Below are 14,022 nucleotides of genomic sequence, written 5' to 3' on the forward strand. Positions count from 1 at the left end.
TGTTGATGTCTTCATACATTGCACAGTAAACCCTCGGGATTATATGTAATAACTACCTACCTAGTAACTGTTAAATGAATTGTGTCTAAATGTATTTCCATTCATTTATCCTATCATGCTTGTAGAGAACTCACTTTTCCATAGGTTCCTTTATTCTTAAAGTACATTAAAGAAAGGAACAATTTTTAAAGTTTCACATTTACCTAATTTCTGATTCTGCATACAATGAAATGTAGGACTTGTTCATTGGCAACTTATTATGCAAGATCCCAGAGTTCTCAAAGTAAGTTTCTGCTTTTAATGTGCTTACACACAATTTTTAAAAATAAACAAGACTGTTGCTTCATCAGTACAGTAGATGGTGTTAGTCTTAGCGTAGGATAAGCAAGACAAAGAAAAACTGGTGAAGATAGTGATTTCAAAATGACATTGGGGCTGACAATATGGTATCCTGGGTTGACTCTTGAGAGAGAAAAGAAGATGCAGAGGGAGATGGAGACCCGACTAAAATGTGATGGTATAATGGCAAAAACAAGAGCAGGTTCTGATTTTAGTGGACTCTTCGTCAGCTCCTCAGTATAGAGTTTGCTCTGCTGTTCTTGTATGAAGAGACAGTGGTAGTTAATGGCTGTTTGTGTGCCAGCACAATGATCCCCATTCCTCTGTCTTCCCTTGAGCTCCTAGTAGTTTGAAGTCGCTCTTACCTTACTGATGAAAGATCTCAGCGAGGCAAAGACATGCTTCAGTGATACTTCAGATTGTCCATTTTTAAGAAAAGCTAGATGAATGTCAAATACTTTTTTCATTAATGGGTTGTGGCCATCGTTATTTAAAAGTTGGCTCTATAAAACATGAAAAGCAAAACAAAACAAAACAAAAACGGTTTATAGAAGCATTTCATTTATCCCTCTCCCTCATATACAAGAGAACTAATTTTACTGCATGACCAATGTCTGCTTATGAATCTGCTGTTTAGCTTTTGGAAGTTTTTAGACTTTTGTAATTTAGTTGAGACTTTTCATGGGATCTTGAACTTAAAATGGACAATTTGAAACAGCATGTAAACTACATCTAGAATATTTATCATACCTTTAGTCCCAGCACTTCAGAGGCAGATGTGGGGGGATCACTGTGAGTTTGAGGCCAACCTGGTCTACAGAGTGAGTTGCAGGACAGCCAGGGCTAAACATTGTTGTGAAAAAACAAACAAACAAACAAAGCAAAAAGGAAGAAAGAAATGCTAGCATTTAGAATAACTTTAAAAATACTCTTCCAATGGAACACATCAAAATACAAAAAGAATATGGGAAGAATATTTTCTCTCCCATCCCTCCTTCCTTTCTGTTTCCTTCATTTTCTTTTTTTATTATTATTTAAAACTTTTTTTAAATTTTACATATTGATCCCAGTTCCCCCTCCCTCCCTCTTTCCCTCTGTTTTCTTCATTTCCTTAAAGTTCTCTTTATGCAGCTCAGGGTGATCTAGAGCTTGCTACATACATAGCCCAGGCTGGCTCAAAGTCATGGTCCTCTGCCTGAGATTATGCACAGTTCAGTCATGACTGAACTGGGAAGAATTTTTTATTTACTTGCACATTCCGAAACTTAGAAACAAATACAAGACAATTGGCCTTTACATTTCTCTGGGAGACTCATAATTAAGACAAATAACCATTCCTTTTAAAAGTCTGTTATCTAATTTACCTTGGAAGTCCATTTTATAAGGTGGCAACAAACTGAAACCTCATGAGTTCAGAAAAAAGATATGGCAACTGGATGCTTAAATGTCTCTTGTAAATGAGCATAAAAATAATAAATAGTACAGTTATACAGAGATATCAGTTAGCTTATGAATTTTGCTTTAAAATATATCACCAAAGGGCTCCAATGTATAGTTCAGTGGTAAAGTGTCTGTCTCTGTCTACTATGTGAAGGTCTGGTGTTCAATCACCAACAAACAAACAAACAAAAAAAAAAAAAAGAAAGAAAGAAAGAAAGAAAAAGAAAAAAATCAAAATAAAAGCATCAGGGCTAGAGAGATGGTTCTGTGGGTAAAAGTGCTTGGCATGAAAGCATGAGGAACTTAGTTCACATTCCCAGGAATCATGTAAAATCAGACCCAGCACAAACATCTGGAACCTAGTGAATTCATAAAGATCACACATTCCCTTATGTCATCACCTCCACTTATTACCCAGCCTTCAAAATAAAAGTAAGTCAGCGGCACAATATGTGCTTTGCATGTATAAGGATATTATTCAATCCCCTGCACCAAAAATAGTAAGTTAATATTTGTAAAGTGCTTAAGAGACTGATGGAGTTTTACCAAGAAATAAAAACGTTATCAAAAAAGCAGCAAGGAATGAAAGGCTAGTCATGAGACCCAATGTCCTATCCAATGACATGATGAAAAATAGATGTGTGTATTATTTTAATCAAAACAAACCTAATGTTTTGCAAGGCTGCCTACTACAACGTCTTCTCTTTTTGGTTGGTTGTAATGGGGTTTCTCTAGGTAACAGCCCTGGCTTACGCCTCCTTATTAGTATGTTATTCAATTCTCTCTTATAATGCCTTTGAGCAGCATGGGACAAACTTTCCATACCGTATCCAGAAGCCTAAAGAAATTAACTCTATTACTTAAGAAACGGGAGGAAACATACTAGACTGTGCTTAGTCTTACTGCAACTTGATATGCCCCCATTCTGAACAGAAACAAAGGAGTGAATTGAGGGGTCAAAGGGGAGGTGAGGGGAAAGGATAGGAAGAGAGGAGGGAAGGGCAAATTTGGTCAGGATGTAAAAATCGATTAAATAAATAAATTAAACGAGTGAAAGGGGAGGGAAACAAAGCAAGCAAACAAACAAAGCAAAACGGCTCCAAATAATCTCTAACTGAAGAGAAAGTAGCTGATTTCCCCCTTGGGGGGTCTCATGCTCACGCTAATTATATTATGTCCATGTAGGTTTTGCTTTCAAGGCACTCTCACATTTATTACCTTATTTTACCCTTCCAACACAGCTGCAAGTTCACTGACTTTACTCATTTTACAAATCAAAGGAATGATGATTTGGGTGGAGAAAAAAGCACCTGGGAAGAACCTGAAGAGCCAGTCAACTTGCCTGGACATTATCCTTACAAGCTAGCTTGTTACAACGGGTATTTTGGCTAACTGATTCTCTCATGATTTCCAGTAAAAATTCCTTTACTAGTTATGTTAATCAAAATGTGAAAGGAAACCCTCCTTCCCTCCCTCCCTTCCTTCGTTGTCCCACTTCTTTCTCCCCCATCTCATTTCTTTGATTATATAGCCTTGGCTGACCGGGAACTTGTTTATTGGCAAATTTTTGGCTACCCTCAATTTTGTGGCTACCTTCCTGCCTCTGTTGCCCAAGTCATGACATCATGGGCATGTGTCACCAGGCCTGGCAGAAAATTGATTCTAAAGACAAATCTAAAACAAGAGCATTCACGAGGCAGAGAGGGATTAAGGACATTGCAGTGTGAACACTTCACTTTTTATGAATGATTGACTTTCAGTCATTTCCCAAGGCTATAGTACAGTCAAACTTGGCTTGCCACCAGAGTCTCCTCACTGCTCCTACCAGGCTTTTTCAAACTAAACGGCCCTGCCTCTTACAAGCTGGTTATTGTAAAATGTTTTCCTCTTAATGACACCAACGGAACTCAAATTCATCTTTACCTTGAAGCACTGGGTGAAAAAGGATATGGTGTCTAGTACTGTCAGAGAAACTTCTGTAGCAGTATTGCCTTCCAGAAGTGCCTGGTGGAAAATGTCTGCTTCCGTTGTCGCAGAACCTAGGGTAAGAGAAGAACATTAAACCATGCCTGACACAGACTTACATAACGGCGCTGAATGAATTCCTCCCAAAGCCTTAGTGAGACAGTCTTGCCTTCTTAGAAGGAGCCCACAGTACCAGCAGACACAATGAGCTTCACTGCACTTATTCCACTGAGTCATGGTCTAGTTTAATCATTCCCATTCACTTTTCACTCATGTTATCAATGCAAAGTGATATTCACTATCAACACTGTATCAACGACTCTACACTTAGATATCCACTGCTTTGGTGATGTGATCTCAGTAATGAGATCTTTAACTAGGGAATGATGTGGGAGGCATCTCAGGTCTTGCTGTCAACATGGATGGATGGAAAGTGAGAAAGCCACACAAATTCAGTGTCCTAGGATCAGATGGCTTCAATTCTGCCAGTACCAGACTTGTTTCTAAATCCCAGGCTATCTGTGAGCTGACCGAAGCAGGCTCGTTATACTTGTACAAGAAGCAGAACCCTTTAAAATTTGCCATTTGTAAAAGTCCATGGTCTTTTAGCTCAGGGTCTACTCGCACAAGACATTATTCACCATTATTAGGCTTCACAATGACAATTTCCCTAGATTCTTTTTCTGTGGCCTTTGGAGAACCGTATGAAAATGAAAGTGTTCTTCCTCACAATTTTGAATAATATTTGCTTTAGAGAAGTTACTTCTTTGTAACAAGTACTACTTCTTCATCTAGTCCTCCGACATCCCCCATTAGGCAAGATTTCTCGATGCCTTCTCGGTGTTTTTTCCTTTTGAAATATACATTCAACAAATAGTATTTAGAGCTCACTTTTATTATTTACTGCTACTGGGGATTGAACATAAGGTCTGCATGCTAGGCAAGCACTCTTCCACTGAGCTATGTTCCTGGTTGTTGTTGTTCTTTATTTATTTAATTTTTTTTGTACTTTTTATTGTATGAGATCAGATCAAATTTGCTCAGACAGGCCTTGAACTTATGAACTTCCTGCCTCACCCTCCTTGGTAGCAGGGATTACAGGCCTGTACTACCAAACCCAGCTAGAGCTGATATTCATTTCTACAGTCAGCACTATATGTCATTAGTCATTAAATAAAATATAGTAGCTCCCAATGAATAATACATATGCTATCATATTAAGATATTAGTACTTTCTATTAAGAGATGGCTCAGCAGTTTAGAGTACTTTTTGCTCTTCCAGGGGACCTAGGTCCAATTGCCAGCATCCACATGGTGACTCATGTTCATCTGTAACTCCAGTTCCAGGGGATCAAATGGCCTATTCTTGCCTTCACAGGCACCAGACACACATATGGTGCAATACTTATATTCAGGCAAAATATTAATAAACTTAAAATAAAATAAATAAATCTAAAGTAATTGAAAAATAAAATTTGACAGTAGCAACAATGGATATCTAATATAAAAATATAATAACAGCAACTGCATGGACAATTCCCTTAATACTAAGAAAAAGATTTCAATCACTCACAGTTGTTGAAAAAAAATCACACGTTATTAAATAGTCAAGCATGATGAAATTATAGTGTATTAATAAATACATAGCAGAGATAAATGATTATATCTCTATGCATGAGAAATTATGGTGATTTAAATCAGGATTTAAGATTAAAAATGGGCTTTGGTAATGAGTCAGTGGTTAAAGTGCTTGCCATGTACGCATGAAGACTAGAGTTTGATCCCCAGAACCCAACTAAATGCTGGGTGGGTTTGGAGTGTTGCCAGTAAGAAGGCAGAGGTGGGAGAATCCCTGGAGCAAGCCGGCAAGTGAGACTAGTCATATCTAGGTTTGACTGAGAGAGATTCTGCCACAAAGACTAAGGGAGAAGTATAATTAAGAAAGATCCCTGTTATCAACCTTGGACCACCACACACAACTGCACATGAACTTGCACCCACACAAATGAACATACCTGTATACACACCACACACACAATTCTTAAAAAAAAAAAAAGATTAAACAGCACTACCAGGCTATTTCATATGAGTCCCCTCTCCCATGTTTACTTACTGTGATTAAGTGTGAATGAGCTTTCTAAGCTACTAAGATGCTGAAGCCGAGCCTGCATCACTCCTGACCTATTTCGAAGAGCTGGCATAGTTTGAGACTTTCGGTCTATTCCAAAGTGTTTTGATAGCCAGGCATCATGCACCCTAAAATGAAATTCCAAATCAAAAAATTAAATAAAGCCAGGTGGTGGTGGTGCACCTTTATCCTGACAGTCTGGAAGCAGAGGTAGGTGGATCTCTGTGAGTTCGAGGCCAGCCTTGGTCTACAGAGTAAGTTCTAGGACAGCCAGGGCTACACACAGAGAAACCCTGTCTTGAAAACCAAATGAACAGCAACAAACAAAAAATATTAAGAGCTCCAAAACAATATTTCATTGTTTGAATCTTTTAAACTAAAATGTGACTTTAGTTGATGTGTTATTCAAGATAAATATAATTTATGTTATTTTTATGAAATATAATTTTTTGTTTTGTTTTGTTTTTCGAGACAGGGTTTCTCTGCGGTTTTGGAGACTGTCCTGTGACTAGCTCTTGTAGACAAGGCTGGTCTCGAGCTAACAGAGATCTGCCTTCCTCTGCCTCCCAACTGCTCGGATTAAAGGCGTGTGCCAACACTGCCCGGCATATGAAATATAATTTTATAAATATATTATATTCCAGATAAATATAATATGCTGCTCAAGGTCTATCAACTATTACTTGGATTATATATAAGGCCTATAGGAAATTGTTAGTCATCTCTCCATCCCCTAAATTATACAAAGTTTTAATGGATTTTTTTTTAAAAAATAGCTTATACTATAATAGAACCAATGCATTTAGAAATAGCTTTCCACTTCTATACTTCTCAAAACCACTTGGGTTAAGTAGACAACACTCCAATAATATTCCGTCTTTTTGCACAAAGAGAGGAAGGAGAAGAGATAAGACAGACACTGAAAATGGGAAGGGACTGGTATCAGATATTCAAGAATGAATATCAATCCAGGCTTCCGGGCTGCTTACAGCAGTTTATTTGTCCTCTTATAAGCATGAGTTTGAAGCAGCACAAGCTGAGATGCTAAGATCTATGGTGGTAATGATCGGAGCAGCTCACAGTCACAGGGAAAGGCGGTGGAAACTGGAACTCTTATCACTTGAGATCTGTTACCAGGCTATCCATTAGACAGCAATAAACCCCATCCAAAGGCTTCAATTTGTGGAAATAAGCCAGGTGTGGTCACATATTTTATAATCCCAGAAGTTGAATCAAAAGGTTCAGAAGTTCAAGGTCCTCGTTTGAGATAGTTAGTGCAAGTTCAAGGCAACCTTGGGCTCCACGAGATCCTGACACCAAAACCAAAACCAAAACCAAAGAAGAAACCGAGACATCTGTGGATTTTAACTTTGAAAAAAAATATACTATTTGGTGCTGGAGACATGGCTCAATGATTAAAGGTGCTTGCCAACAAACCTAACAACATGAGTTGGATCCCTGGGACACACATGATGGAAGGAGAGAACCCATTCCCACAAACTGTCCTCTGACTTTCATTCATTAGCCATGGTATGCACCTGTCCAAGTATGACACACAATAAATACATTTCTAAAACACTATATTTGCATTCCTTTAATGAGTACTTCTACTTCATACACATCATAACTAAAATGAGTGAGACCTTTCTTTGCCTTGGGGCCATACTATTACGCCTGATTTTTTTTGTTCCAGTGTTGGGAATTGAACCCAGGACTTCACAAGCTAAGAAAGCACTCAGCTGCTGAACTACATTCCAAGCACAAATTTATTTTCCTCCTCCTCCTGTGTTATTGGGAATTGAATTCAGGGCATTGCACATGCTAAACAAATGCCCCTGAGCTATGCCCTTGAGCCCCTCACACATTTCTTTATAAAGATTCAGGAAACAAAAAATAAACAGATAATACACAATGTAGGTCGTAATTACTGTTGAGTGCTTCTATTCACCTTAGTATTTGGCAATAGTTACACATTTTACAGCTACCCTGCCCTTTCAATTTTCTGCCTACACCTATATTTAACCATCAAAGTCCTTCCATATCCAGTCATTACTCTTTGAAAACACAGTATTGGTTCACATTAGTTTTAACCTTGAATTGTTATTCACTGAATAAATCATGGCTGCCCTCATGTTAACCTAAAATCAGTATCTTAGGTTTTATATGTCATGGGTGTCCCTGCTCTCTGTTGGAAAAGAAGGGAAAAATGGAAAGTTGTAGTGCTGCTGGAATTACCTTGCTATGTTTCTTTTCCCCATATAGCGAAAGTGAAACAAACATACTCTAGAAAGGAAAATGACAACATGTTAGTAGTATACTATTACCTGGTATAATTTAACAACTATTAAGTAAGGGAGTTATATGTTCCAGAGTTCAATTTACAAGAACATACATTCCCACAGACATAAATGCCCAGATAACTACTTATGGGCTCACCATATCCTATCCACACAAACTGACATTAAAAGTCCCATGTCAATATGCATGACTGTAATAAAAGGTTAAAAAAAAAAAGAAAACCACCCATGGAAAACATCCTTTGTGTGCTGTAGCATACCATAGCCAAGGTCTCTGGCACTCACTGAGACAAAACATGCTCCTTAATTATAGAAATGGAGGCAAATGCTATATTTTGTGTAATGGTATTGAAATACTCTCTATTATTAATGATCACAAACATATGAAAATAAGAAAAGTAACATTTAAATCCCTATGTGTTCACAGCTTCAATAGCTGTCAAGAACTGTCTTATTTTTAAGTTCCATGAAAATCAGGCTAATCTTCCTCCACTCTCTCCTTCCTCCTGTCTCTTTTCAAACAGATTCTCAACATAGGTTGTCTTCAATGGGAAATGGTACCAGTGTTTACTACAGCTGGGGAGATAGGTCAGGAAACTAGACAGGGGACCATGAAGGGAAGAAAGAGGTATTCAGGGAAGGTTACTGAAAGGAAAAATGAAGACACCTTATGCGAAAGCAGAAATGATGATAAGAGAGGGAAAAGGAGGCTAGCAGGAGTGGGGGCAGTTAGAAGATGGGACAAGAAATATAAACAGAAACAATTTGGATGAAAATGCCATAATGGAACTCTCATTATTTTCTATACTAATTTTACAAAACGAATAAATACATATATAGGAGAACCCCCTCTGAAATCTCAACTGCTAGTCAGCAGAAAATTTCTATAATTGTTTTGAAAAATTTGTATCAATTGGTTATGTACCAATTTCTTTCTTTGTATTTTATACATTCATATAAATCACAAATATAATACATATGTACTATTGATATAAAAAATTCTTACATTCCCTTCTGTGCATAATTTTCCTTTTAGCTTTTGATAACAATAACATAATAGCACAGGCTATAACACCTTTCAATCACTCCTGTTGGTTTCCCCAAGTGTTTAAAAATACCTGCAGATGTATAGTTCTATAAAGATCCATAAAACTATATCTCTGTTCCTGAAGTGAGTAGTATTTAGAATTATTCAGCTATATTTATGAGTTCGAAATTTAAATTCTGGCTGTTCATAAATCCATCATCTGCTTCAAATAAACAGTACAGGCCAGCTGATAGCATTTTAGTTTCCCAGTTTTCATGGGCATACTAAATTACCACCCATCTGTAAGATTACTAGATAAAAATTTTTCTATAGGATCATAACTTGCTTTTCTTTTGTCACTGGGTGAAGAATGCCAGACTCTGGGGCATTAAGGAAATTTAACATTTTCTACCACATTTGTAAATGAGCTGCCGAAAAGAGAAAAACTGTACTATGTAAACTCCTTCAAGTAACTTTTTCCAAATAAGCAGAACATTTAGAAAAACGCCACAACTTACTCTAGAAGTACGAGAATGTTTATGAGCTCCTGGGGAGACACTTTATTCCAGTAAGTCAAGAGAGTATCTGAAATTAGGAGAAATAAGGTGTCAGAACTGAGAACAAAGAACTAAGTGAGACTAACATCAATCATCACCACACACTTCATTTTTCTTCCTACTGCCCAACACCCACACATTCTACCCTTATAAAGACAGAACAGTATATATTCTAGGCTGACCTCAAATCCACTGTGAAGCTGAGGATGACTCCTAATCCTCCTGCCTCCACATCAACAGTGCTGGAAGTATAGGTCTGCACCGCCAAGGGGGCTTCCCCTTCTCCTTTCTTTAGACAGGGTTTCACTAAGAGACCCAGGCTGGCCTTAAACTTACACGTGCCCAGATGTTCTGCTTCCTGTGCTACCTCCTGCATGCTGGGATTACAAATGTGCTTCATCATACCGCACTCAGAATAATGCACACACATATTTTTTTTTTGCATTGGTTTCAAACATATCATCTTTATTTCAGCTTCTAACCTTTTTATTTACTTTGTAAATGTCCTTTGGGATGGTTTGTTCCAATCTTCCTATCATAGCTGAAGGCAAAATATGGAAAATTTTGCTTATCTTTTATACCCAAGGCTTAGCCAACTCTAAAATTTCACAAACAATGGTAGGTTTCTGGACATTTTTTTTTTCCTGAAGAGTCAGGTGCCTTTATGTGCTACTTCTGTTAACCAAAACATTTAAGAACTTTAGAGAAAGAGACAGATTATTTTTCTTCCATTTTTCTCTTTGTATAATAAGGCTGATAATCTGTCTATGCTTCCAACTATTTCAGACAAAATGGTTTAAATCTATCCCATGTAAGTCTCTTTAACCTATTTCTTTCATTTTCCCAAGATATCTTTGCTGCCCTACCTGTAGGGCTTTATTTGTTTGTTTGGCCTTGAATTCCTGATCCTCTTGCCTCTACCTCCCATGTGATGAGATAAAGGGGATGTTCCACCCTTGCTCATTTCTGACTAAAAATAATAATAATAATAATAATAATAATAATAATAATAATAATAAAATTTAATTTTGTCAGTAACTTTCTTTTTTTTTTGTATTCCTCTGATATAGCTAACAGCATTGGCTTTCCCTAATGTAAATGGCAAAATCATCTATCATAGAAGTTAGATAAATGGCCCCCTGTCCACCTAAGCTACAGCATTTGGTGGACATGGATTGAGGAGGCAATGCTGACTTTGTAAGGTAGAATGTACGGGTTTTGATATTACTTCTTCTATTTTTAATACTTTTTTTCTAATACTGGGATCTGTATGTGCTAAGAAAGTGCTCTATCGTGGAGCTAAATTATCAGTCCTTTTAAGTATTTTTACAGTCATTTATTATTACATTTATTGTGTGGTAGCATGCTGGAACTGCAACACTTGTAGAAGTTGGAGGACAACATGAGAGTTGAGTCCTCTCTTTGCACATATGAGCCTCACGGACTGAATTAGTGTTACACGGCAATTGCCTTTGCCACTGCCAGCTATGTTCCTGGTCCAGGCTGAAAGATTAAGTCCTGGTGTGTAGACCTGGTTGGCCTTAAACTCTCCATGCTCCTGCCTCTGCATCCCGATTGCTGGGATTTTCTAAATTTTATGGCTGTGTATCATCTCATGAAGTTGTAAAGGTTGGCCTGGAACCCACAATCTTCTCCTGTCAGTCTCCCAGAGTAGCGTTACAGAGTCGGTCAGTGTCGTAAGTTTACTCCCAAAATTTTGTACAAAACCATTAATATTGACAGTTTTCTATGATTCTAAAATATTAACCATCAATAATCAAAATAGTTTTGATACGATTTGTCCGAAAATATGGTTTGTCCTAAAAGATTAAGCCAGCAGCAATCTCTGTCGTCCCCCGCCCTGCCTGACCTTTTGGTATCGCCCGGGGGGCGGGGAAACGGGTGGGGGCGCGCATGCGCAGGCTCCCTAAACTGTTTCCTGGCTTTCCCGCCTGGCTTTGGCCGGTGGCGGCGCCATTTTAGCAGGCGGTGGGCTTTCCTCGCCTGTGGGCTCGGTTTTTTTCTTTTTCTTTTTCCTTTTTTTTTTTTTTTTTTTTTTTTTTTTTTAGAGCTGTTGGCTTCTTTCTAGGAAAAAGAAAGGGAGCCTTTTTGTCGGTCCCGCGCCTCCTCCTCCGGACTGAGTCCTAGGCAGCTGCTTGGCAGGTCTGTAAAGGGGCAGGCCGGGTGAGGCCTGTGAGGCGCGTCTGTGGCCTCCGTGGCCAGGGCCGCAGGGTTAGTGCTCTGGTCAGTGGACGTCCCCTCACACGCTCCTCTGCCATTTAGTCAGTGGCCCTGGCAAGCCGGTGGCCACAGCTCTACAGTTACAGGTTGGTCAGTGAGGCCTTCTCAGGGGACGCCCCCCCCCCCTTTCTGTCAGTGGTAGCGCCGGGCCCAACCTCTCCTCTCTTGGTCCCCGGTAAGTGAAAGGGGACATGCAGGCTATCAGCAGTAGTAGTGAAGATAGGGGAGTTGGTAAAAAATCGTCAGGGACAGGTAAAGCTAAGCTTAGTGTAAGCGATCTGGTGTCTGATGATTTTAAAAAGGCGTGGTTAGCGCTGAAAGACATCCATGATAAAGAGCTTCACCGTTTACAGATGAAATTGACCAATATGAGGAAAGCCAGGTTGACGGAGGGGAGGCGGTATGGCCCAGCAGCAAAGAATAAGCCAGGGACACATGACACCTCTGAATCTAAATTATGTGAGCGCTGTCTAGTGAATGAAGCATACAACAATGTGCTACAGAAAGAATTTAGTAACATGCAACAAAAAAATCTAGTTAAGATTGCTGAGCTCACTGTAGAAAATAACATATTAAAAGAAGAAAATAGGAAGCTTTCTGAAAAGCTAAAGGCAAACCAGCCACGTGTTCGTTTGAGTTTTTCAGATAGTGATTATGATGATTTAATTCCTGGGACTCAAGTGAAAAGGAAACAAGTTTATACAGTAAAAGAGCCTCCTCAGTCACTACAGTTGTTTCCTAGGCAAGTTGTGCAACCACAAATCGAACAGAAAAAATCTCAATGTACTTTGATTATACAACCAAGTCCAGATGATAATCCAACTCCACTAAGCAGTCAGGGAATTATCCAGGTACCAGAAACCTCTTTTGTGGATTCTCCCTCTGGTGAGGATAATCCTTCCAAAGAGGCCAATGTCTTTCCCTCATGTACAGCTTATTCTTTAACAACTACATTGGAGGCTTCAAAGAAAGATGATGTGCATAGTGTCTCAAGCCTTTTTGAAGTAAAAGAAAAGACCTCCACACAAAAATTTGGAAAAAATACCTTTACTTGGAGCCTTTCCAGCATTTCCTCTGGAGAACCTATAATAGTATCTGAAACCTCAGAGGACAGTATGCCTTGTAATCCTATCAATGTATTGCCACCTTTGACAAAGCAAAAGGGATCAAATAGTGCACAGGTATTTCCTGTGGACTATACTTCAAAATTTACTCAGAAAAGGAGGTTTTCATTCTCTGATCCCAGTTACAAAAATGACATTCCAATGAAATCTGGTAACGCTCCTTTACCTTCCAAGGAAGAAACTACTCAGAGGAATACTGGTGACCCTGAAAATGTAAGAACTTGGGAAAAGAAACCTAAAAGTAAATGTGAGAAACTCCCTCCAGAGTCTGTATTGAAAAGAAAAGTCAACAAATAGAAAGGAAGTTGTTACTGTTCCTATAAATTCAGACTATGAAACTAATAATGACTAAAGCAATATGGCTTAGAACTCTTTGACACATGCTCTTTAGAACTCTAAAATAGTTAATTGCTGTTAGTAAAATGTAGAGGACAGAGAAGGATATTCATTAGAACAACCCTGTCCCTCAAAACTACAACTGTGTACAATAGAACCAAAGTTTACATTATACTTACTAAGGTTATAACATTTAAAAAGCTAAGAGCACCTGAATGATAGGAACTTGTAATAGCTCAACATTTAAATGGATATAAAGTAATGAAAATACTATTTACTGGACAAGATAGGGTCACTAAAACCAACTCATTTAAAAAGACCAAGAAGTAAACGTTTTTTAGAATGAGTGTGACTTTAAAAATGAAAAGATTTGATATAGATAACATGAGTTATTGAAAATGTGCCCTCATAAACCACAAAGCAAGAAGAGAAGAACAACCTAATTTTAATAAAGGCAAAATATTTGGCAGACTAAGCAAAAGTTATATTTGTTAGAGGAATTATTTTGTTCATAAGAAAGAAAACTCTTGGTTTTATATGTGGCAACAACACATGTATCCAGACTTGT

General features: G+C 38.3%; 1 protein-coding gene across 2 annotated transcripts in view; it reads right to left on the minus strand.

Annotated features, from left to right (window-relative positions):
* Window positions 1–14,022, minus strand: part of Dock11 (dedicator of cytokinesis 11) — a 181,867-nt gene that overhangs the window by 39,598 nt on the left and 128,247 nt on the right. For both annotated transcript variants that reach the window (XM_051178430.1, XM_051178429.1), the window contains 5 exons: window positions 9,715–9,781; window positions 8,108–8,155; window positions 5,858–6,000; window positions 3,703–3,818; window positions 705–842 (listed from right to left, as the gene is read on the minus strand). In XM_051178430.1, the coding sequence (XP_051034387.1) occupies window positions 705–842; window positions 3,703–3,818; window positions 5,858–6,000; window positions 8,108–8,155; window positions 9,715–9,781 (512 nt within the window). The remainder of the gene's footprint in view (window positions 1–704; window positions 843–3,702; window positions 3,819–5,857; window positions 6,001–8,107; window positions 8,156–9,714; window positions 9,782–14,022) is intronic.

This window comes from Phodopus roborovskii, unplaced genomic scaffold, assembly GCF_943737965.1.
Source record: "Phodopus roborovskii unplaced genomic scaffold, PHOROB, whole genome shotgun sequence".
NCBI lineage: Eukaryota > Metazoa > Chordata > Mammalia > Rodentia > Cricetidae > Phodopus > Phodopus roborovskii.